Source organism: Colius striatus, chromosome 4 (assembly GCF_028858725.1).
Source record: "Colius striatus isolate bColStr4 chromosome 4, bColStr4.1.hap1, whole genome shotgun sequence".
NCBI lineage: Eukaryota > Metazoa > Chordata > Aves > Coliiformes > Coliidae > Colius > Colius striatus.
The window spans coordinates 19,782,089-19,808,941 of NC_084762.1; the positions used below are offsets into that span (position 1 = coordinate 19,782,089).

At 42.1% G+C, this 26,853-nt stretch overlaps 1 protein-coding gene across 8 annotated transcripts in view; it reads right to left on the reverse strand.

Annotated features, from left to right (window-relative positions):
• Positions 1–24,474: 24,474 nt before the first annotated feature.
• The window catches only part of F13A1 (coagulation factor XIII A chain), a 121,397-nt gene continuing 119,018 nt past the window's right edge, over positions 24,475–26,853 (reverse strand). For all 8 annotated transcript variants that reach the window (XM_061995429.1, XM_061995427.1, XM_061995428.1 and 5 more), the window contains one exon: positions 24,475–26,509. In XM_061995429.1, coding sequence (XP_061851413.1) covers positions 26,365–26,509 — 145 coding nt within the window. In that variant the 3' untranslated portion in view covers positions 24,475–26,364. The remainder of the gene's footprint in view (positions 26,510–26,853) is intronic.

Consider the following 26,853-nt stretch of genomic DNA (forward strand, 5'->3'; position numbering starts at 1 on the left):
TGCAACTGTTAAAGAAAGCAGTTTAATTACTGAATCTTGGTGAAATTCAGCTTCATTGAGAAATGAAGTCTAGTTCTCTTCCCATGGGGTGACTGCACTTCTGTTCCCTCAAGGAGTGTGGTAATTTCTTTCTGTGGTCCTTATGGTTGGTTAAGAATCAATTTACTTTATGCTAATTCTGTCTACATAAAATCCTGCTGTGTGCTAACTACAGCCACCCCTTTGAGTGCAAATGGCTACCCATGTTGAGTCCTCTTAGGTGAACTTTACCTCATAAATTGTCATTATTTAACACCATCAAAAACCATTATAATGGGTCTGTATAATCAAAGCCATTAATCTACTTACCTTTTAAAAAAATTTTAATAAGGAAAATAGCTATATGTAATAAAATAGTGCTCTTAATCTTCCATTTTATTTCTATACAAATTCAGTCTCTCAGATGTGGACTTTTTTCTCATTTAGTAAAAATAGAATAAAGCAATTTAACAGGATCTAGAAATTCTCCAAGACAGATAATTAAGGACTTGGGCTATTTGTCTGCCTAGCTTTCACAATCTGCCAAATACACTTACGTTGCTCCTTCTGGTCTAAAAGCTGGGGGATATGAGCTACTAGAAGGTCTGTGCTAGACTGTATTCTTTTCAGATTAACACACACAGAAATGTCCCATATGCAAATATTTGGGATTTTGATATTTAATATAAAACGATAACAGAGGTGGAACAACTTTATTAACAAAAAATAGTCACATGGTTTTCATTATTCACCCCACCTGTTGCCCAAAATGGCTCAAATCCAAATGTTTTGACACCAAAATCCTAACGTCAACTTGTGTTGTAAGGTTAGTGTATTTTTTAGCTGCTGAGGAACAATGTGTGGCCAGTTCCTCACCTTGTAAATCGACACATCTTTATTGAAGCCGGTTGTGCTCTCTTGACTTCACACTGATGAATAGCTGGTCCATTGTATTCTGAGTCTTTATCTAATTCTCATTAAATTCATGAATACTCTTGCCAGCTTCCTAGAGAGTTAGATCAGACTCTGGGAAACAATAGGCAAACCTATAATCTGTGTAATTTTTTTTAATATTGTACCCAAGGAAGATATTTATGCAAATGTCTTTGGCTAAAATCCAACAAGTAGAGCTGATGACTTCAAATGACCTTCACTCCCCCATCCTGAGGGTCCCAGAAGCAATGCAAAGAACTCTATCTATGTAATATTTAAATTTCAGGTCTGAGGCCACTAATGCTAAAAGGCACTCCTCAGTTCTAAATGCCAACCAGTTGACCAGAGGGAAAAATTTAACACTTCTGGCCTCTGATAGGGTAAGAAAAATCTTCAAGTTTAAAATTTGTCCTTTCATCTTATCAACAGGCCACAGTGGATGAATGCAACATGCTACATGATTCTAGTTCAGTGAGAAGAGGGAAAAGAGATGTGACAATGAGTCATCTGGTAAAAAGCACCAGAATTCAATAAATAAAGCAATGTTCTTTTTCTTTTTTGCCCCCCCTTTTCAGACAAACTGCTTTTTATCTCATAAGGTCTGCACAACAGCTGTGTATTTCCAAGACTGTCATTCTCTAGAGGCAAGAGAGCATAAGAATGCCAGTAACTTGTGGGGAAACTACTTCTCTTGTGTATTAGGTCACATGCTCTTCTTATTGGAGCTTCTGTCTCAGTAAACCAGGAGAATCACGGGCAGCACACACACTTATAAAGCTGTTTTCCTTTGAGACTGTGGCCCGTGGATTCTAACTCAAGTCCTTGGGCTGCTCGCTTACAGATTTACAGTGCCCTCGATCAGTCCTACAAATAAAAACAAGGAACAAGAAGTGCTGTTAACAAGAGGCTCTGAATTAGAAACCTTGTGATTTGCTGCTGGCATGGACAGACTGGCACAACCTTGTCAGCCCTGCTAATAAACTTCAGTCACAATGCTGACCTGCTGATGAGCTTGGTGTCTTGCAGCTTTTGAATGAAGGTTGTTTTGCATGTCAATGTGGAGGGCTTCTTTATTGTATTATATTTAAAGTTTTTATTAGGGAGCTAGAGTGAAAATAGAACCTGAGGAAGAGGGGAGGGCCATGACATCAATATGTTCAAATACTTCTTCCTCCACCCTGACTGTTAATATCCCATCCTATCCATGATGGAGCCTTGCAACTTCGCTTTTCTCCCAGCCAGAAGTCAAGGACCACAACATGGCAGTGCCAGATATTGAACAAAACACAGTTAAGGAAGGAAGTCTCGGCCCCAGGAATCTGCTGTCTCAATAAAGGATGACAGATACTGCTTGGCTGTTGGTGGGCAGTGAATTAAATAACTACAGGGGTCAATGTAACAAGAGGTTACATGACCTCATGTCAGCATAACCATCTCAGCACTGGTGTATACAGGGCTGCCTGCTGACACCACTGTACACCCATGCTGCACATCACAAGATACCTCTGCTGAGGAGGACCCTGCCCTATGCCACATCACCTCTGGAAAGCTCTCCAGAAATATTGAGCCTGGCTGCTGCCCCTCAGCATGCTCACTGCTACCACCTCAGTAGTCTGTGGCATCTGGCTGGTGTCTGCTTAGCATTAGGTAGCTGGTACCCACTGTGCCTCAATAGCTTTGTGCATGCATTGCACAGACTGCACCTTAGAGATGTGAGGGAGTCACCAGTGAAGCAGATGGGAATCAAAGTCAAACCAAGCAACAGATGCAGTTCATGCAGCAGCAACTAGACCTGGGGATCTCTTTTCCAAAGGAAGCTGAAGCTCCTTATAGTTTATATGAGTTCACGAAAGATTGAGGTAACTTTAATAACTATTGGAGGGTACCAAATATATGTAGAAACCTCCTGCTCAGAAAGGCCATGAGTGAAAAATAGTTGAATCCTGAGGTCTCAGTAGAAGATATCGTATAATTTGCTCTGGCTATATGCATTCCTTAGACGTCCATGAGTCACAGATGTGGCAACATCTAGATCTTTGTTATCACCTGCTCCACCATCCTGATGCTCAGTAAGGAGAATCTTGCATCTGTAGGGACATATATCTTAACAGTGGCCTGCTGATGTCTAGACGTGAAAGGTTGCCGTCAGAGGTTCTTGTGGTCTCCAAGACTTCCCCCATACTTTGGGAAGTAAGTATGTGTATTCATGTCCTTTCCTGGGTCCAATAGCAGGTGAACTTTGCAGGGATCTGTAAAGCCATGTACTAACTGGTCAAGCAACAAGTTATGTAGAGTGACATTAGGACATGCAAGAGATATGACACCCCACTGTGCTGGGACCACCAATGAGGCACACTGTCCTCTCCAGTAGCGATCAACACTCCATCATCCAGAGGGACATCCAGGTCCTTCCTCCCAATCTGTGCTATGTTAGTAGGGAGCCTGACAACTCACACAGCAGAAGCCAGCATGCCCTTACTCTTGGTGAATGTGGCTGCTATAAGGGACAAGCAGCACATGATGCTGTCTGTGCATACAACAGTAGAGTCCTCTGTCTCTAACCTTCTCTATTATTTTGGACTTTGAGTAGTAACATCTATACTTACTGCTCACACCTGAGATGCCTCTCACTTTTCCACCACTTCTGACTTCATTCTTTCTAATAGTTTTCCATTTTCTGCCCCCTCTTTTCATATGACAGACTCTCCTGTTCCTCCTTTTCCCACCTGGTTGGAGTCACCAGTCTCCCTCACTGAAATCCTCTCTAAGAGAAAAAAATGTCCATTCTCTTTCAGGCTCTTCATTGTCTGAAGCAGGAAGAGTAGCTCCATGTTGTGAGTGCCAGATTCCCTCCCCTCCCTCACACTCCCTCAAAAAAGGCTCCATGCTACCTGTCCTGGAGGACATGCACAACAGTTTGCCGTTATGTATTTCCCTAACACATAAAGGTCTGTGTTGAGAGACAGAACCTGCTTGAATCATTCAAACATAACCAAATGTGATCTGACCTTCTACCTCAAGCTACTACAATCTGGTCGCAATTGAACTTTTGGTTTGGTCAATGCTGAATGAGGTGAGAGGAGAGAGTAGCCCAGCACCAGTATAACAGAACATAAATTCATGCCTCACATACTTCCCAGATTTGAAGGCCTGTTCAGCAGCCCTGGTTAATGTGCTTTTCTACTTTTTATGGTCTTCTGTGCATCATCTGGAGAGCAGCCACCATTTGACTGCTATAGAGTGCCTCAGAGTCCTTCAAATGCACCACATTCCAACACCATTACTGAACATCACTGGTTGACAGCAGATAGATGATGTTCTTCAATGGATCCTTTCTTGAACTGACATTCACACAGCTATGCACAGTGTTTAGGAGAATACAAGGGTATATTAGAGTGTGACTTTCTTTTTTCTATTGAATTATCACAGAAGTCCAAAATAATGAACTTGTTTGTTATCAGTGCCTGCTTGGATGCCACAATGACGGAAGGGTTGAGATAGTTCTAAAGATCTCTGTACTTGTTGCAGAAGGAAGATCCCTCTTGCAGTTGCAAGTCACAAAATAAATGTTTTCATCTGCAGCTTTCTTGTTGGCACTCTCATTGCACCAAGGTTAAGAGATCACACACCACTTCACTTTCAGGAAGTTTTTACTATTGACTGACTGAGACATCCAAAGATTTCTCTCCCCAGCCAACATTTCCAAATATAGGTTTGATCTGTTTCATGTAGATACTCCAGCATGAGAATGAGCAGGAAACCGGGCAGTTTGAGTCTTTCATACAGCCTCCATCCCTGGTGGGTAGCTGATTAGACAATTGCATGAATTTTTGTATTTCTTAAGACAGATATTTCTGGAAACCTAGGTAGCTTTGCATGTAATTTTCTCTATTTGACCTTTATTGAATCATTCCTTGCATTGCTACAAGCTCATGCCATGGGAGTAGTGCTTGCAGGGCCACCCTACGCTTCAGTGTTGAAATCCATCCTTCAAATGGACCCTTCAAGGACCATGATGCTTTCATATTTTCCAGTCTTTGGAGGGATAGGTGCCCTTCTTCTACCACTGAAACAAGTGTTATGGTTTGCCTAGCCAGAACAGTTTAGCACCACTCCACTGGTGGTGAAGTATCCTTGTCATTAAAGGCGATGCCGTGGTCTTGATCCTGGTGTGACCATTTAGGTTTTGTGCCAGTGAATACCTCACCTCACTCATTCCCCAAGAGCTTGAAGACTGTCCTGTGCAGGTAACTGGTGACTCACTATGGCTGACCAACGTGGCTGGACCAGGGCCTGACCAAGTGCAACACGGACGCTCTCCTATCTGTTTAGAACAATGAAACAGGGAATAGTAGCTTAAAGTGCTTAACTGGCATTTAGCCAGGCAAGGATCTAGCCCTGCTGATTTTCATAGGAGCAGCAAAACAAGCTGCTGTGCTGCTAATAGAATGATGAAGGCTGAAAAGAAATATTTACCTGACAGGATCCCTTTAAAACTATGACTCATCATCACAAGTGCATTTCTGATTCTCTTTCCATTCATGTCTCAAGGACAAATATCTCAACTCATGAAAATTTTAGCCAGTTACCTTTCTTTCTGGTGTTACAAACTCTGTCTAATGGATATGGGTAGTAAAGATGACTTTATTATGAATGAACAATACTCTGCTAAGGAAGTCCATGTGCTTTCTGCAGTCCCCTATGAGAACACTTGAGGCTGCATGTGGGTCTGACAGGGGTACAGACATCTGAAATGGGGGAGTGATGGAGGAACCGTTGCTTCATGTGTCTATCAGCCTCAACAAGCAAAACAGCCTGAATTTTGGGGTTTGGCATGAGAGAGAATATCCTTTCACTCAAGGTGCAGGTGTAGTTATAATAAAAGGTCTCATTCCATATCACTGCATTGATTATTGTAATTGTGTCTTTTCAGGGCTTTTTCAAGTTATATTATATCCAATTATAGCTGTTTCAAATACCTTTGTACTGTACGTCATGTGGTGTTGGAGAAAGAAGGTAGTAGATGTATTTCATTTAGCTTCTTGTTCTTACAGTAAGGTTTTTTTATGGATAAGAGAACTGGCATTATCAATATTCTTTATTTCACTGATGGCTATATCTGAAGCTATTTTTCCTAGCACCATGCCAAAAATGTACTTATCTGTGTTTCTGCAGTGCAGAATATCCAGTTTTAAAAGATATGAGGAACAGGCCATCCATACTCTTGGCCCATTCATTTGTGGTAGGATTTATACACTGAATTTTCATGCACTTCATTTGCAACATGAAACTGTAGCGTTAATAAAGTCCAAAGCAGCAAAGTTGACTTCAGTAGGAACAGGATTTCTTCTTGAGCATCCCCTTACATTGATCAGTACTGCTTAGAGGAACTAAATCTTCTTTTCTCCCTATACAAGGGAGCAGCTTTCCTGGGAGTGGAACTCTAGATTTCCTCGTTCCTTCTTTTCCTCCTCCACAGTTTTATAATTTAGACATTTTTAAAAAATGTTTTGTGTTTTTTACTTGCCTAAACTTGAAGACAAATTGCACCTAGGCTCTAATTTTCCTGCATATGCACTGCTTTTTCCTCTGTGCAGAGGGTAAGTGCAGTAGTGATGTATGGCTTATTTACACCACTTTTAATAGATTTAAACAATGTATTGGCCTTCTTTTGATTCCTTCGAGGGAAATTATCTCAGACTGGGAGGACCTCCACAAAACCTCTCAGGTGCAAGTCACACTGTTCCTGAAAACTGCTTTTCCCCTCCAAGGGATCCAATCTCTTCCTTTCCTTTCCCCATCCAGAAGGAAAATTGCAGAGTTGTTACTGGAGATGCCAGCTTTTCCTATTTTTTTAATGATTGAACTAGATGATCTTGAAGGTCTTTTCCAACCTAAATAGTTCCATGATTCTGAGATTCCTCTTTGTTTCTTCGATATACACCTGGCACAATGAACATGCTTTACTTTCCTGGCATGCATGTGATTACTTCATGTGTAGGTATCATGAAGCGCTCGCATGCTTTGCTGAACCAGAACTAGATGTAGTTTTACAATGGAAGCATCAGATGCCCCTGAGATGTGGCTTTTAATCTGCTAGAGTACCAGCAAGCTGATTCTGGGTGTTGCAAATTACTTTCTCCTGCCCTGGTCTGTCATCTCTCCATCCTAGATTGAGACCCTCTGCCCCTTTTGTCCTGGTCCTGCCAGCCTCTCTGAATCAGGCCTGTTTGTTGCGAATGCCTGTAACTCCCCAGATGCTAAGCAGATGACTTGCCAGACAGGGCTCTCACCACAACATGGTTTGAGGTATTGGTGGGTCCTACTGGGTCAGAGAGAGAGGAGGAAAAGCAGGCCTGTACTGTTCAGCACCCTGCTGGGTCAAACCTGTTGGTTTAAAAAAGAAAAAGAAAGAGAATATTATACCTTTTTTCTTCTTCTTCTTCCTATTTTTTCCGCCGTGCTTTCAAATAGCGGAGGTAAAACCGGAATGACAATGTTTTCTGAGAACGTTATCAAATGTCACCAGGGAAAGGAAGCCCAGGTGAGTCTGTGGATGTCTCATGAACACCCCCCAGGCCCCATGCTCAGCTCTCAGCTGTGCCAGCCCACTGTGGCCAGTTTTATGTGACAAATTACCACAGTCACCTCAGACTTGGAAGCATCAGCTTCATGGTTTGCATTGTTATGAGTTAACGTTTGCTGGTCTCTGAGTCATTGCTGACGAGTATTTGGATGCTTGGGCTCTCAGCCCCTTCCATGCATGAACGTTTTCCATCAATATTAATGAGGTTAGAAACTAACCATTGTTGACTAGACTGTACCCAGAGCCAAGCAGGGCAAACCAAGTGGGAGCAAAGTAGCATGATGATGTAATCCAAATACAACAAATCCTGATAGATAAATTCTGACCTGCTGACCGTAACACACAAAATGCTCATTTCAGAGTCAAAAGCAGAGAAACAAAACGCTCTACAAAGTCCACAAACTATTTCTCTAATATGTCTGCAAAATGCTGACTTCAGTTAAGACATCCTACAGAGCATAAACGTAAAGTTTCAGTAATTCAGAAGGGGATATATGATGCTAAAGTGTTCTAAATCCCCCAAAAATGTATTTAAAACCCCCACAACTGACCAGAATCATAATAAATGTTTAATGTTTATGCTCATGCAGACATACTAGTCTCTGTAGTTGCTCTTCCTATAGCAGCAAGCACTGAGATACTGTATGTAAATCATGTTGCAGACTCATTAGTGTTACTGCTGCTTGGTTGCTAGCTGAGACACCAGTTCTGATTTAGGGTATTTTGACACTTAGCAACAAACTAAGCTTTGTGAGCAGGTGGCTGAGCCAAAATAGTAGCATAGTTCGCAGCTAGCTGAAATAATAACAAGGAATTGCTGGTCAGAATATGCTTTCTTTCTTGATTTATTAAAACAGCCTAGGAAAAATCCATTTGTGAAGGATCCACTCCCACAAGACATCTGCTTCAAAACCACCGTAGTACAGGTGTGTTGCTTTGCATGCATGGGAGCAGCTCCCATACTTGGTCTGCCCAATCAGCAGACCTATTCATCTGTGGTGGCCAAAGAAATCAAGTGTGTGTCTTGCCCATCCAGACCTTCATCATCTCAGTTCCAGGCTGTCTCAGCAACTTCTTGCAGCTGTAACTGTAAATCCACCCTCTTTTCCAGATCTACTTTTCTGTGATCTGTGAAAAAAAGGAAGATATCTCAGCTGGTCTGTAGGATGACTTCTTCCAGCTTTGGTATGACATTTCCCTTTCTCACACCACTCAGGCCGTAGAGAGAGAAGCTAAGCACTTCCACCTTTCATTTGAGGGTCTCAGTGATACCTTGGTCCAAAGACCTCCTCTCACTGGTTTCCAGTCTGGCTGTCAAAGCTGACATCATCTGCCCAGCTCCACACACAAAACAACTTTCTGGGCAATAAAGGCAGCATGAAGCTACTGTGCAATGCCCACCTTTCCCATTATGTGAGAGAAGGAGACCACTGTTCCTGATAGCAAGACCCTCTCAATGTGTCAGAGAGACAGATTAAAACAAAGGAAAAACCTGGAAATCTGAGGAGAGCCCAGTTCTCTACTTCAGACACTGCATACTCAGTTGTACTCTCCAGTCACTTTATATTCTTGTAGTCCAAGTATATAGTCCAGATATAAAACTCGGAGCTGAAGGTCAGCACAGCCTGAAAATTCATCTCTCATGACCTGTAGCTACTGAATTTTTTAAGGTGTGACAAAGCCCCAACCTCCTGGAGTGGCCAGGTAGCTGTGGTTTGAAGAGAAGCACGGATCTTGGCAACAAGTCAGTTCCAACCCTGGCCTCAAGGCTGGAGGAAAGTGCTCAGAAGGCCCGAGCATCCAGTTGCCCACTTCAGCACTGTGATTTCCTTGTGAGGCCATGAGCAAACCTCTTCCAGTGCTCTTGGTTTCTGCAAAATAGGGCTAGAAATAGAATTTTTTTTCTCACGTGTGAGACTTGCCATCTGTCTGGGAACCTTGCTGGCAGGTTCACCAGCTGAAAGTTAAGTGTTGAAGGCTTTGTATGGGAGGATGAGAAGGTGTATGTGGTGGAGGAGGATAGGTTGGGATGGTAGCCTTGCAAGGACTCAAGCAGCAATTGTGCCATCAGCAGAGTGGACTGATGGCACAGCCGTGGTAGAGAGTGCTGTGGATATTTCCAATGTGCTGACTAGGACAAGAGGCTCAAGCCTGTAGGCCAGTGAATGGTAATTACTTGGTTGTAGGCCTCCATTTTCCTGGATACTTCATTATCTGAACTACTTTTGAGAGGCAGAACTTATTTTCAGAAGGCAGAGGAACATTCTCTGGGGAAAAAAAAAGGCTTTCTTGCAGAATCTCAGTTTGATCTTGCAAATATGGCTAGTCACTTTTGAAAAGCCTGGCAGTTTACATTTACAGACCACTATGCATAAGAAACTAAGTTTTATTAACATTTCCAGAAGAAATCAATGAAGATATGGTAGAGAATTATGATCCCAATGGGGAAATAAGCTGCAGGAGAAGAGGAATGTTTAATAAGCAAGGAGCTTTTCCCAGAAAAATACTATTGCTGTTATTAGGAAAGCACGAGGAAAAGCGATATATATAACTCAGTACATGAGTGAATTTTCTGGCTTAGGGGAGAAGGTAAGGGAGAATTGTTTTCTAAGAAGTTATTTTTAAGATGTAATCATGTCTTTAAAACACAGGCAGGCCTTGTGCTTATTGCATTCACTAGCACAGGGAATCCAGCAAACGAGCACCAAACCCAAAGGGCTCCATCCCAGATGATAACTCTCATGCAAGGGGTATTTAAGTGTACCCTTGGGGCTGCAGGGAGAGACCTCTGCAACAGTTGCACTGCAAAGAAAGAGGAAGAACAATCAGTAAAGACTGTGGTAGAGACTCAAGTTAGCAGAACAAATTTAACCCTGCAGTAAGTGGTCAGATCTGTGATCTCCTAGTCTGATTATTGCCACGTGTTTAATTCAGATTATTTCTTAGCTGCAGCTGTTGAATAGCCCTTTCCATATTCATGAAGAGATATTGAAAAATATAAAGAATAAACTACTTTCTTACTAATTAGAGACACCTGAAAGGGCCTGGGCTCAACATGATCAGACATTTGAGTGCTTTGGAGATGCCTGGAGAGGAACGTGCATGTGTGCGTGTGTGATGCATGTGTGTGGAGACCTTGAGGGCATTTTGGTAGATGATATCCAAACATTTAACCAGAATGATTTGGAAGGCTGCCTAAGATAAAATGAATGCAGGGAAACAGTTTTGGCAATGGATAGATTGTAAGCAAGAAGTACTGATGCTTGAGTTTCTGGTGCTCTTGCCCTCCCATCTCAGTGCCTGATTTCTGAGTTGGCTGGAAACTCAATAATGTAAGCAAGGCTACTGAGTCAAACAGAACCTGTTGCAGAGCTCAAAGGTACTACAAATCTTCCTGCCAAACCTCCAGGGGACCAGGCTAACATTCAAGCTACGGGACATAAAATGTACGTTACAAAAAAAACTTTTTTGTTTTCCAGTCATCAGTCTCTATGTGTGTTTATATGTCAAAAATCAGTAGGTCATTTTAAAGGGAAAACAATTGGTAATGCTTCAGAATCAATACCAACTGAAGTGACTGACTCAAAGGCAGTAGAAAACCAGCAAGGCGACAGATGAAACAAGCTTTTACAGAGATATAGCTGTGGCTAATTTTGAATGAAAGACATCAAAACATCACTTAATGTTCTTCTAGACACCAAAAAAAGAGATATCACTCTGAGCCACTCTGAACTAGCCTTCAGTGTAGTGGTTGTGGTTTAACCCCAGCCAGTAACTGAGCACCAGGCAGCCCCTTGTTCACTCCCATCCCCTGCCCCAGTGGGATGGGGAGGAGAATGAGGAAAAGCAAGTACAACTTGTGGATTAAGATAGAAACAGTTAAGCAATTAAAATGAATAAAAGATAATAACAACAAGAAAATATATCACAACAATAGGGGTGGAAAGGAATACAGCAAAAAAGAAGTAAAAAAAGGAAAAAAATCCCAAACCCTAAGTGAAGCCCCATGCAATTGCTCACCACCTGCTGACCGATGCCCAACACAACAACATCCCCAGTTTCCACGTTGGGCATGATGTCCTATGGTACGGAATAGCCCTGTGACTAGTTGGGGTCAGCTGTCCTGGTTATGCTCCTTCCCAGCCCACTCTGACAGGGCAGGAGAGGAGCAGGAAAAGCCTTGATGCTGTGCAAGCACAGCTCAACAAGAAGCATTCTGTGTTATCAGTGTTGTTTTTCATCACAAATCCAAAACACAACCTTGTACCAGCTACTAGGAAGAAAGCTCCATCCCAGGACAGAAATGAGACACTTTAGAAGACTTAAAACTCTGTTGAGAGAGGAAACAGATAAAAAGTGTTTTCAAGGCTGAAGAGCAGTAAAAATTTTGGTATTTGATGGAAAAAAACCCCCTATCTGGAATATGGAGATATTGTTTCCCTGTGCTTGTCATCCAGCAACGTTCAATTGATTTACTTCAAGAACAATTTCTGAGTCAGAGACACAGCAGCGTAAAGTTCAGTGTTTGCGCTAGTATCATAGTAAATTTATCAAAGATTCAGGATACAGGCAACCAACCTGGGCTCATTAGAAGTAGATCTCTGTTGCTATCAAATACTACCTCTTAGTCAATAAAGACCACAAAGCTGAACCAAGAGCTGATGCAAACTACTTTAACTCTGTCACAATAGCTGCATTACTTTCACCTGTCTTTGCAAGACAACAAAACATAGTTAATATTGATTCTTTTAAAAGCTGACATGTGATCACTGCTCTTGTATATGTTTTGGTAAGGTGCATCTCTTCCTGAGAGGGACCATGTGCTTTCACCAAAGTCAGTGGGAGCTAGGTGCTTTTTACTCAATCCCTTTAACAACCATCTTGGTACCTCTCTGCAAATCAACCCTCACCAAAAGCAACCATCCAGAACATTAGTTGCTGGGGATGTTATATAGCAGGGTACCTTTAACTCCTCTATCTACTTCAACATAATATACAGGATTTACAATAATCTAGTGTAATAATAACATACTTTTAACACTTCTTAAAATTCACAGCCCATGTAAGACTTTGGGGGGGAAAAACTCCAACTTTTTGACGATCACAATGCTTCATTTGAAGTCAAGAATTAGCCAGTGCTCAAAAGTCTGTTTAATCTTATTATTTCTCCCTGTTTTTTGTTTCCTTGCAAGTGTGATTTTTTTTTTTTTGGTAAAAAAACAATCAGCACTGAGTGCTCTGAGGATTTTTTTCTGGAGTCTGTGGCTCAGTATTGTTCCTTGGCTCCAGGCAATGCAAGCAGTATGACCCTTTGCCAGCTGTAAAACCAGGACACAAACCAGAGAACTGACTTGTACATGGATGCCCAAAAAATCAGCTGCATGGCTAATTTATCCTGAATCATCTTCCTAGCTTTGTCTGGTTGGCCTTATTTTCTCCCTTGGCAAATGACTGATCAGCACAAGTATTTTCCCCTTTCTCTGTCTTCAGCAGTGGGTTCAGTATTTTTCTGTAGTACAGAGCCATGGCCCCCATTCAGATTCTCTGTTTTTATTCTCATTATTCCCCTTGATCTTCCTGCTACTTTTAGGGCATTTACAAAAGTCGTATAAGTGACAACAAGAGAAGCAAAAGCCAAACTTCTGAAGAATAAGATTTATCAGCTCTTCTTTTTGTTATTGTTTATCTTTTCTTCTGTGCACTAGGAAGACCAGTGATGCTCCTGGAGTTGATTTTATCCTGTCATGTCCTTTACCAGAAATCTATTAGAGTGGACTGCAATCATCAATGGATCTACTGTAACCCATCCAGACATCAACAATATACCTCAAAATTAATGAGTACAAAAACCAAAAAAGGTTGTCTTTAAATTATTTGATGTTTTCACATATTTGTTATTTTCCAGTGGCGGGGAAGCACAAAGTTAAATCTCTCTCTCTCCTCACTGAACACTGGGATGAATCTTCATGGCCAAGCAGAGGGGAGATGAATGGATTCCTGAGCTCTGCTGCTACAGGCTCTTGCCAAACTAATCTCAGTTGCCTCCTTTAAGTCCAGGCTCCAACTCCATCACCCTGGCTTTGTGCTGCACCAAAGCCCCAAGTTGGTAGGCTCACTATGGGGCTGAAGATCTGACAGCCTCTGGTCTGTGTCACACATACTCATCCAGACTGTGCAAGTCCAGCAGCCTTGGTGGTGGTGACTTTCCCTAGGAAATCTCACCAATGTGGGAACTGTCTGAAAGTTCTAATCCTACTGGAAGATAAAAATGTTCAACTGTCTGGATACATGGCATCAATATAATAAATAGCTAAAATAAAAAATGAGAAGAACTGGACAGTGAAGTGCTTATAAGGTTGGTTATTGCAGTGGCCCATCATTTTAGCCACTACTATCCCACCAAAAACAGTGTGAGATACTCCTACTGTGAAGCTGCTAGTACAGACAGCCTACTGCTATCATGTGTCCTCACGAATGTTCAGGGCTAAAAGAGGAGATTCTTCCCACCAGTACAATGTCCACAGCGTGAATCTTGGCCATGAACTTTGCCTTCTGTCCTTCAGCTCTATGTCATTCCCTTCTCTTGCTTTTTGTGGGCACTGCAACGTGTCTGAAGTTTCTGCCCAAATTCAGTAAAGCCAAAGAAGGAGAGAGAACCTCATCAAGGGCTGGAGGAAGGGGTCAAGGATAACCACAATCCTCAGCTCACCTTGCTTGTCCTCCCCATTGGCTGTTCAAGCCCTGCTCAGAAAGCAGAATTCCTCTTTTTTCACAGTCTTTCTGTTGTACATGGTGACTGCATTTTCCCAACAAGCCCTGTGAATTGGTGAGAAACCAAAAGTTACCTGGAAAATTGGGATGCACAAATTAACAGCTGATTTTTGAGAGGAGTTAGGCTTTCTGCTGCATTTTATGGATTCAGCATGTGACCCTTATTCACTTATCCCATAGCAATGAGTATGCTACCTCTGCACACAGAATCCCTGTGCCTGCAATCCAGTATTGCAAGCACCTAATCATTCATCCCAGACAGAACCACCAGACCACCACCAAAGGAGCATAATGCCAGCAAGGGCATATGCAGTCTAAACAGTCATGAGTCTCATCTTCTTCTTCTGTTAATTCTTTTGTTTATCTACTGCATTTCCCTCCCCCCTCCTGTATGAGATAAGACAGATCCAGCAGGCAGGGGTTGCATTCACTTCACAATCCTCCTTCCTGCCCCACCATACCTTCCATCCTGACCATTCCTGTAGAAAAAAGAGTATAATTGGTGTGTATATACGTGGTGATGACTACCCTGAAAAGAGGCTTAGTCATGCACTTCTCTTTCTGAGCAGTTGACTTTGTGACCTGTTATTGTCTTCTACATGGACACTGCAAGAGCAGGGCAAAGCTAGTACCTAGGAAGGGCAAATTGCCCAGAGTGTCTTTATGTGCTTGGATCTGCCAAGTCAGAGCTGCCAACAAAGCATGAACAGACAGGGATTGGGGGAATGCAGCTGCTAAAATCTTGGAAAAATTGCAGCTTTAGTCTGCATCTGCACAAATGCACCAGCACTATGGTTTTAGTCCATGGCTTGTTCTGAAGTGCCTCTTTTCTAGGGACAAGTTTTATGCAAAAGCGACCTGTAGACTCAACAAATTGTAGTGGCTGAAAGCATCTTCAAATATCACCATTTTCAAGGCCTTTCAGATCTGGCACAAGGTTTGTGTGAGCAATTCTGAGGCAGTGGAGAGGACAGCGGGCTTTTGGGTGATGTGAGAAGGAAGGAAGCCACCTCACATACAGCCCTCCTCTGGCACTGTAAGGAGATGTGTAGCCTTCCCATCTTGACCAGCACTGCTCTAAGTTGTTATGAGCATGTTCGGGGCAGGCAGTTTTCCTAAGGCTTGCAGTCCAGCTTGCAAAAATAACTGTGCTTCCATTGAGTGTTCATAGCATCAGGCCTTTTGGGACAGTAGGAGACACGTGAGCCATGTTGCAGACAGCAGTGCCACCAGAGCAGATAAGTGAAACTTTCTCCCCATGCTCATTTTTTTTTCTGAGAGATCTAGCTCATTCTTTCTTCAAATACCATTAAATGAAGCTTCTCACTGCTCTGTGTGCTTCTCATTAGCTGTATAGTGCTGCACTTACTCTAAAACCCAGAGTTGTCTCATTTGTCATTTTTTCTTTAGTGGCTGGGTTATATCCATTCTGTGTTAAATACAGAAGATGTGATGGAACAAATTCACATTCCTTGAACAGGCTAAAATACTCAAACTATTGGCAATCATCTCTTGCAGCTGATCTGCTTGAAAGCAAAGCAAGTCTACTTCACAAGTTTAGCTAATCTGCTGTAATAGCATCTCTCTTATGACATTGGTTCTGCATCAAGTATAAGAAACCTGAAATAAAGTGAAATAGCATTCACCTTAATACAATTGTTCCCCACACAAGTTACTCAGATAAAATAGTTCTTAAAAGATTTGCATTTAATTTAGGGTTGTCAGAAGTTGCATCTTCTGAAATGGATAATGTAGGATTTCTGCATCTCTTCCAAGTATTGCAAGGCTAGCAACTTGGATGCCTGATTTGGGACTTCCTAAACCATCGTTCACTTCTGGCTGTAATGAACCTAAACCAACCCTTCCCAGCAGAGGAAAATAGGTCTGTAGAGGAGCCTGGGCAGCTCCAATGACTATAAAGCTATCGAAGCTACTCCCCACACAGATCTCCAGAAATATGAATATATTTCTGATATCAGAACTTTTGTCCTGGCAGCTGCATAGTATCTCTCCTTAGAGAGAAGCCCCAGGGTGGATAACTTCCTAGGCATTTACAGGAGATTAGAGGGAAAGACAAATTTTCTCACCATTCCCTGTTCAAATCCATAATGTCACCTGCATAAAGCACTTATTACTGCATTTTGAAGAAAAGATGGACTGAATGAGGTAGAAGGCTACAGACAGGTTCTTGCTACACAAGAAAGGTTGTGTACCATGCTTTTGCCCAGCCAGCAATGAAGCACCACAACAGTCTCTTGCTCAGTGCTCCCCAACCACCCCCATCCTCGTTAGGATGGCAGAGGCCCCAGCAAAATGGAAGGAAAAAGATAAGCAAGGTTGTTGTGGATTAAGACAAGGGCAGGGAGGGCTCACTGCCAATTACAATACCGGGCAAATCAGACTCCAGTATTCGACTTAGAGAGGAAAGTAGGAAAGTTTATTCTACTACCTACAAGAAACAGAATGGAATAAAAGCAAAAAGAGAGTAGGATGATGAGAAAATCACAACCAGCACTTTAAGATCTCCCTTCCCCATCCCTCCTTTCTTCCCGGGTCCAGCTCACTGCTCCTGATATCTCTACCTCCTCCCCCCTCAAAGGCTCAGGGAGGGCAGGGAATGGGGGATGTGGTCAGTATCTCACAGAGCCACTTCTCTCTTCTCAGAGAAGGACAACTCCTTGCATTCTTCCCCTGCTCCAACATGGGGCCTCTCTCATGGGTCACCATCCTTAATGAACTTCTTTGGCATGGATTCTTTCCAACTGCTACAGTTTCTATGAATATGGAGTCCTTCTCACAGGACACAGCCTCCTCTGGCCATAGTCATTGCCCCTGGTGTAGAGTCTTTTATGAAATGCAAACAAATCTCTGCTTCACCAGTCCTCTCCACAGGATGCAGGGGCGTCTCTGCTCCAGCACACCTCCTCCTCTCTTCCCTCACTGACCCTGGGGTCTGCATGGTTGCTTCTCTCTTCCAACTCCTTGCACCACCACCAGATGGAAAAGAAGGAAGAACAGAACAAGAAGGAACAGGAAGAAGCCTCCTCTTCCAGTTTCTTCTTAAAAAGTGATTGTAGAGGCACTCAATTGTCTCAGCCCCAGAAGTGGGTCTGGCTCAGAGCTGGGGAAAGTTTCAAGCAACTTGTTTCAGGGGCCATCTTTACAGCCCCTTCCCCTTTGGCAGAAACAGCTCCAGACAAAGCCATGACAGCTATAAAGTCCCTTTCCTACTCCAGAGAGAGGGAGGTATCCCATCACTGTTTGTTTGATCAGTAAAATACATGAACCAAGATTCACTTGGTGACAAGAATTAAAGATGCCAGATAGAAAAATGCATAACCAACTTTCCTGCTGGCATATCTATGTTGTTGTAGATATAGCCTCTTCTGCTTCTCACTCTCTCATTATTATCCCTAGCTGTTGCATTTGTTCTCTGGCAATTGATGTCTAATACTTAAAAATCACATGCAGGGACTTTCTGCTTTGTGCCATGTAACACGTAGCAGTCAGATAAACGTAAGAAACATAAATGTCAGCTAGCCAACAACACAAACTATTCCCTTGGGACCTTAAAAATTGGCTAGTCATTGAGAGATCTGTTTGGGACTACAGGTTAGCATATGGTGACAGTCAGAATTTGGTTAGTGACAAAAAGGCAGTGAGAAGGATCTCTTTGTTCTCTTTGTTCTGATTGAGGTCATGCTTCTCTAAAAATAGCTGTAGAATGTGTGAGGAACTATAGTTGGGAACACTAGAACCAGGGACATCTCCAGCAAACTGCCCACCATGCTCCAGGGCAAACACTTCACTGGTGCTCAATCCTGGAGTGGCCTCGGGGCCAAGCTGAAGCTGCAAACTAGGGATGAAGGGAGCTGTTGAAAACATGATGAAGAGAGAAGCAGCTGGTACTTCTGACTACACTAGTAAGGAGTGGAAGCACTGTAAAGATGAATGCAGTGTTTTCACCCAGTCTGTTAGCTCAGTGGGTCTTTAGAAGTCCAGCTAACAAAAGACTGAGCAAATGAAATGCTATTTCCCAGAAAAAACAATGTCTTACAAGAAAATGCTGATGTTGTACAAATTTCCTAGAAAGGCAACAATGAGACACTTAATATTTATTTTACTTTCTTATATTCCTGACCCCCCACAGTATGAAGCTTCGCTTTTTTCCCCCCCTCAAAAGGATGGCTTTTCCCATTTGCCTAACCTAACATCTTCAGTTGTAACCACAGTTGGATGCAACTTTTTGATCACGACATTTCCCCAACTTTAAGTGTTTCTGAACACAAAGGCTCTTTTTTTTTTTTTTTCTTGAGAACCAGTAATGCTGATGAGGCCAACAGGGCTTTGGGAATAGGTTTTATTGCTTAAAAGCTCTTCCAGAGCTAGCTGGTTGGAGCACAAATTATTGGTTTATAATATGAAAACTATGGCTACCTTACTTAACCAGCTGAAAAGCAGGAAATAATTCACTAGCTTGTTGCAGTGGGGTTTAAAATGGCTCTGCGCAAAGCTTATCTCAGCATAGGAAAATGTCTTCCTATAAATTAAACTGTTTAGGCAACAGAAGCTTTGGAACATCATCTTATAACTATTCCTAAATTAGCCCAAGTTTTTTTGTTTTATAAAGGTCAACAAACCATCAAAAACTTGTTTTCCCCACAGAGAGCAGGGTAAACTGTTACATCTGCAATGGGGGTGTGGAGCCAGTGCACCTCATTAATGGCATACACTGCATTTGATCAAAAGGAGACACATTTCCAAAACATGCATCTTGGTACAAGCACAGATACAGATACATGAATGTAAAGATACTTTTAGTTGATCAAACTAGATCAAAGTATGCCCCTCTATAACGGGCACCAGGAATTCCTGCTGATCAGAAATCAGACCTGTGGGAAACCAGAGATGTCTTTTTCTTTAAAGCTGGACTATCGAGAGCTCACACCATTATTTTGATGGTGCATTTGATGGTTGCTTACAGTGTACAGTCTATTTGTGCCTCCTATAGGAGTGTGCAGTAGTGGTACGAGTGCTTTTGTGTCCATAACCCTACATAGGGAAATATCAAACGCTTCAGGGCTCTCAGATAGCAGATCTTTGCCATGTTACAGATGCTGGAGTCTTGACCACCCCTCAAATCTTCTGATCAGGAACATGGTTTTGAAGCAAAGACTTCAACATGTGTTTTTAAGCTCATTTTGGTTTGAGAGACAAGATTGAAGAGTGCATCAAAAGCTCTCCAAGTACTCATAGCTATTCAGGCCAGAGCGGGGGAAATCCAACATGAACTTTCCAAAATACAGTGTAGCTACTGAGCACTCAATATCAGCCTCTTTATTCAATAGATCTGCTTGTGTTAAACTTACTAATGTAACTATAACTGATGAGCTCACTAGATTTACCTCTTACTCCATGAGGTTCTGGTTGTTCAGTTGTCTGAAGTTCATAGCAGCATTTCAATATTATTCTACAAGCTATTTCCAAACAGAGGAATTTTATAATCATAAAGAACAACCTGACAGACATCACACAACCACTGTGATACTGAGACATAGTTACTCTGAAGAAGAGCAGAATGCACATAAGAACATCTCAGAACCCTATGAATCTACACAGTGATGAAAAAAAGTCATCTGATTTGCAGATGTTAATGTCCTACTCATCAGCAAACTGTGGAACTGTAGATGATGATCTTTTTTCATGGTGGTTGCATGAGAGAGTGAAGGATTTCATAAAACAATGTATGTAAAAGGCTAAAGTGTGTTCAACTTTGACCGTACACAACTTGTAATCAGTGCAGGTTTTGCATCTGTTTCAGTCACATTTGGGTCCTGGTTTACCCAATGAATCTGGATCCCAAGAGACTCACATTATCCCTGAACAGGTAGGTTATTCATTCATTAGCAGCGTGCTTTCAAAATGCAGATGGTTAAAACAGCTGTATTGGTTTTAAATGGTACTTAAAGTGACATAATATTGGGAGGAGTTCCAAGAAGAGAAACAAGACTGATCACAGGTTTGAAATAGCTTCCATGTACAAACCAATCAAGGTAGGACACCTCAGGTTGAAAAAGATGTGACTTGAGGAAAATACAGTACAGAAGCCTATGAAGGGATAGACCACACGTTAGAGAGGCAAGAAATTTTTCTCTAAATCTTGGTATCTGAAGTATCAAAGATACCCAATGTTAAAGAAGGCCAGGAGTATGAAGTTCAAAAGTGGATATGAGATGTTTCTTCATATCTGTTGGTAGCACACCCAGACAACATCTTGGGCAAGCATGTGATAGATGCTTGATAACAAAGCTGCAGAAGCTCACAAAGAAAAAGCCACCAAAGCTACCAGAGATACTATATTTCATTTGTACTCAATAAGAAGGCTCCCGTAGCACAAGAAAAATATCTGCAACTACAACGCCCCTTGCTGTCACCACAGTTTTCACTGGACGTCTCCTACATCTGAAAATCAAAGATGTCATAATGCATTTGGATTGCTCAAATTTGTGAAAGAAACTTTCTTATTACAAACACTTCAAACAAAGTTTAAACCCCCTTTGTACAGACTAATCTAACATGGAAATTCTCTGATTTATCACTTAATTCATGATGTTTCTAACTCACAAGTTCTCTAATTCATGACTCATGCATAACTCATGCAGCTATGAGCAAAGTAGTTGCCTAGTCACAGAATCATAGATGTGGGTGGCTCTTATACCACACCTGGAAGCACAAAGACCTCAGTAGACTGGCTGCTGTGGCATCTGCTTTCAAAAGATTTTTAGGTAAGCTGATAGGTTTATAACTTTCAGAGTGGAAGTTTGATCTACACCTTCTCTGTAAGTAAGTGGATTCTAAAGAAACTATCATACAATCAAGACACAAAGATTACGGCTGCAGCTGACAGCAAGATGCAGGTGATAACGGCTGCATAACACCCTCTACTTCTTCCTGTCTATTGCATCCCACCTACATGTTGCTCTGGTTTTGACCTAGTGGTACTGCTCCAGTAAACATCAGGCCCTAGCATGAGCTGTGTCCTGACCAAAACCCGAAAAGGAGTTGAGTGAGCAGTCACGAGGGATCTCTTTTTTCCCCCAGACTAATACTGCAGAGGCAGATAAACACAACCACATCTGGGCTGAGCTGGGCTGCAGGTGACTTAAAGAAAATGCTGAGCCCAGCCTGGGTCTCCTCATAGTGCACACTGCAGTTGGTTTTCAACCGCTGATTGCTTTGCAGTGCCCGGGTTTCCATCACACAGCCCACCTTCTGACTTTCCCTTCCCCATGATTTGCCAGCCTTTCAGGTAAATCTTTTCTCTGAGCCTGCCCACAGCCCTCAGCATAGGCTCACTGACTTACCTGCACAGCAGGTGAATCTTTGTGCTGTCAGCTCACATCCAGCTCTAGAAACAGCAAGGAGGTCTGCCTTCTGCCACCACTGTAAGCCTCTCTCTATATCAGAGAACACAGGCTTGGGGCCTTCCTCTCTTACAGATTTCACTTCCTCCCCATCAGGAAACTTCCTTTTGCATAACTTTGTCCATGTTTTCTCTCTTTACCATGCAGTCCTTGTTCTCCTTTCTTCAATATTCAACTCAGCCTTTTCAACTTTGCCTTTAAGCACAGAGTAAAACCCTCTTACCTGCAAGTTAAAAGTCTTCTATCTTCTCTCAGGCACTATCTTTCATTACAGGTGCTTTTCCAACATACTTTTGTCTAATGACCATGTTGCATCCCTACTCAATACCAGCTGCCATACTAGGTCCAACATCCAGGACAATCTCTCTCCTTCTACTGATACTCACAGCATACTTTTCTCTTTCACAGTGGGGCTATTAATCTTGGTTTAAACAAGATCGAATACATTTCCCATCCCCTTTGACCTGTTCATCTTCCTCCATTGCACTATCACTCAAGTTTTGAAGCTAGCACCAGCAGCCTTCACCTCTTCCTCGCAGAAAATAAGGACAAACATGAAAACAATAGGCTGAGAAAAGGGCAGTATTTACGTCCCCAGCAGGAGAAAAGGGAGGAGGGTTAGAGGTGTCACCCATTTGGTAGAGCATTTATTGATTAGTTTCAGTTCAAATCAATTATCACTGGTAGTACCAGTCACTAGAAAAGTCAATGCTCAGTCACATTCTCTGATGTTGTTCCACAAATAAGATGCTGCCACTGCTTGTGAAAGGTCACAGCTTGGTGATAAGCTAGCAGAACAGGTATCAGGACTTGTCAAGATTTTTCCGTGCTTTGTTTAGCCATAAGAGCAACCATCTAATGACCTGATGTCTACTATTGACTTTGTTTCAGCTTTTACTTTATTTTATCCAACTGCATGATGAATTGTTTGTTTTTATATATATATTCTTTTGTGACTTGTAGACAGCAAGATCAGGTAATTATTCTGTGTAGAATTAACTATTTATGATTCCAAACCAAAATGCAGCATAGAGGTTCACTAGCATGGCATGATAACAGGGGCCCTGGCAGTACAGGTGTAGGATGATGTTAGAGGCCTCAGGCTACAAATAGCTCACCAGTAGTTAATTACTGGTCATCAAAGGCTTTTACATTAGCAAGTAGGTAAGGCAAATTTTAAATGTAACAAAGGAGAGCAAATGAGCACCTAACACATGTAAAACACATCACACACAGCAAATTTGGATCTAGTGTGGAGCTGTGAACCACTGAAGAAAGAACAAGATGTGGAGGGTATTAATAAGCACATAAAAATCACCTCTAGTGGGTCATGAGGTGAGAAGGAAGACATTTTCATTCCTGCTTATCACAGGAAAGAGGAGGAGAAACTCTTCCCCAATGTCAGACTCTGCTTGTTGGAGGATCTGCGGCACTAACCACTTGCTGTTACACATGCCCCCACTCCAGACTGAAGACATCAGAGGGGCTGTGTAGTGGTGTACATAAAAGCAGAGAAAGGCAAGTTGATATCTATCAGTTTTACCTGATATAATTTGGACTGTTAGTATCATTATAATAAAGATACCAGAATAGAATTCCATGCTAATTACCTCAGGTAATAGTAACTTTTTGGTCAGACTATTTTTAACAAGACTACCAATATATCCTTCCTACACCTGCCCTTAAAGTGTGTTTCCTTTTGATCATAACAAGATTTTGAATGTGACAAATTGATGGGAATTGAAGCTTTGATGTAACAAGTTGGTAACAGACGAGATAAGCTTCAGGAGTACACAGACTTTTGTTTGTACTTGGTTTCTCTGAGTTGTTGGAGCATCGGATCTGTTGACATGAGGGTTTAGTTTTGGACTTCTTCCTCTCCAGTCCATCTCCAAGATGTGATGGCTGGGTTGAAGACATAAGTTCATCCTACTCAAAAGAGATCCTTGGTTGAAGAGTTTGAACTCTAACTCCTTTCAGATTCAAAGACCCTCCAGATATGGGGTTACTAATCTGACCATTATTTCCTATGCAAACATATAGTGCTATCATAGCACTCACTGCTTTTCAGTAAGATTTTACACAATTCATACAACAGCTTATCCCCAAGGTGATGAGTGGCTGAAATCTGGAGGCCAACTTTGTCCTTAGGTTTTTGTGAACAACTCTGGGCAGAGTCAGCAGGCTGGTGATGCCAAAGGCCATTGACATTTCTGGCCTCTATTCCCAGTCATCACTTCTCTTTGCTTCAATATACTCCTCTAGAAACTATCCGTAAAAATACTTCCCGATTCCCGGTGAACATCATTCAGCTTAATGCCTGTTAGTAAAATGCTGGAAATGCTTAACTGAGAGAAGTGGGATGTATGTAAGGTTTTATTAGGACCATACCGGCCACTTAATGGGCTTTGGCATTTCCAGGGGAATCCAGGGATTCTCGTTGCTGGCATTATGATGTGCTCTGGAAATCTTCATTCCAATGCGTTAGGCAGTCAGTTGTTGAAACAGAAGGAAAATCAAAGCCAAATAGTTAAACCGAGCCTATAAGGTTTTGTTGTTGCTGCTGTTCCTTTAAATAAAAATAAGGAAATCTCCTTAGCACCCCTCCTCCCAAAAAAACCCCTTCTTTATTCGCAGAATAGAATTTTTTAACTTTTACAATGAAGATGCAGCAAGATGCATGCCTATAGTGCTACTATTTGGAAGAAGTGATGCATCAAAATACAGAACACAAGACACAAGTGTAATCAGACGTGCTTTATTTTAAATTCTTCCTACACTGTAGTTATAAAAAGTCTGGAATGGAAAGCAGGCTTCTATGCAGAAAAAAAGGGATCATTTTATCAGAAGTTGTAAACTCTGGTAAGACTGCTTAATTACTTAGCAGAGATCGTCACCTTGCATTTATAACACACTGTTCAGTCCCTTGTACCCCAGAGGACTTATATGGGAGACTTTGATACTGCAAAGTTTCTAATATCGTCACATAAGCTGTACAAAACGAGTCTTTGCTCATACCAGAAGAGAAAGCCTCCCCAAAGTTTCGTATTCCTGGATCCAGGGCTACTCATGGGCATATGGGGTGGTATGAATCTTTGCTTTGAGTCACGTACTTTAGCTACAGAGCAGCCTGCATTTCTCCCCTCCCAGGATTTGCTTATTTTTAACAGCTGGTCACAGGTATGGGGCATCTTCTTACACACTGTGGCCAGCAGAGAGAAGATGAGGCAGCTTATGGTATGTGCATCTTTGCCTCATGGAAGACAATCCAAAGCAGGATTTCAAGGGATGAAAAACAAACATACACCCCCACCTCTCCTGCCCTGATACAATGGGGTACATGGCTTAGGAACGAGTGGTACCCTGCATGGAAGACTAACGGAAACCATTCAGAACAGCTTCTGGGCCAGAAGGCCCTCTGGGAGGACTGATACCTTGGGAGGCCTCACTGCACCTCACAGAGGAATATGCTGTGAGAAAGGCAGGAAGCAGACTCAGCTTGTGGAGTTTTTCAGAATAGTGTCTCTACTCCTTTTTCAGCTGAGCTTCTGTCCCTGCATACTCCTGGGTTTGTTCATGTAACAGGCCTTCATTCTGCAGCAGCCGTGATTCCCAGGCATGGTTTGGTCTAACCTCATCCCCAGGTGTTAAATGTAAACTCAGCCCCAGTGCAGGATATTTACTAGGCTTGTGAGGCTGGCAGGAGACCTTCGGGCTGCCCCATCCAATCCTCTCTCCTTCACCCTGTTTACCAGATGGTAGCAAAACCCCTGACACCCACCCATGTGGGAAATGAGGCTATAGGGTGGATTTTGGGAAAGAGGAAAAGGCAGAAAAGTTTGAAGAGAGAACACATCACACACAAGAGATGAGACCAGGAAATGTGCGTTTGGTGTGATGAACTCTCAAGCACTGACATGAAAAACTGGATTTTCAACATGTGAATGAGAGGAACAGTGTATCAACAGCACACAAGGTGGGATAGGGACATGAAATAAAGGAGTGAGTATGCGTGGGTGCCTGCACACATGAAAGAGTAGGAGAAAAAGCACATGGAAACAGCAAGAGGAAACAAAGAGCTGGAAATATTCTGGAAATAATAGATACTGAGAAATGCTTCCAGCAAAGGGGGGTCTCCATGAGTGGGAAAACCGTAACATTGTAAGACAAAGCAGTTCTTTAGCTAGAAATACCTGCTTTTATTGCAGTCTGAATGATCTACCATAGGCTTGTGTAATTCAGTGTAAGAGTTTATAACACCGAGTCTTCTTTTTTCCTTTTCAGTGAAATATCAGGCATTAATTAAAGCTAAAGTTCAGACTACTTCGGTGAATGGAGCTTTTTAGTTTTCCTTGCAGCACTAATGGAAATGCCCATACATAGAAGTGAGCTATAGGAATAATATGGCCTAGGATTGCTTTTAATTACATATACCTTAATTTAAATAATTCCCTAGCCAGATGCTTTTTTGTGCTCTCCCCAGTCTTACAAATTAGTTTTCATTATCAAATTCTATTCAGCACAATGATGACCAAAATAACAGTAAGTGGATCTCTACCTCTTTCCCCTCCACCTCTCCCAATGTGATCTTTTGAAATATAGTTAAATGAGAGATGAAGGCAGTGCCTGGGTTCATGGTTTCTGAATCTGGACATTCATCTCACCATACACGTGCCTCAAAGTATCACAATTCAGGCTTGCAATCAGCTTTCGTAAGCCCGGTCGTTTTGGGATGCATTTTACTTCCCAGATCAAGGTAGAGTTAGTTGGGATTTGCCTGTAGGGAAAAAGGAAAGTAACAATATTGTGATCAGTCACCCAGCACTCTCAACATGACCTACAACTGGAGAAAGTGAAGGTGGACTCTATAACATGTCTCAGGTTTTTTGTTTCACTCATTCTTGTAAGTGTCCCATAAATTATTGTCTCCAGCCTCTATTTCTCTCGGAACTGACTCTGTCCAAGTCCTTTCTAGCTTTTCCTCCTGGCTAATTTTAAATTTCCAAAGTGAATCCATTTTCTGCTGCCTCCTGTCATTTCATCTCACAATCACTTTCAGAATTATTTTCTTTATAGCTAACATAGATCTCTTTTACTTTATAATCCCATTTTACCTCTTTA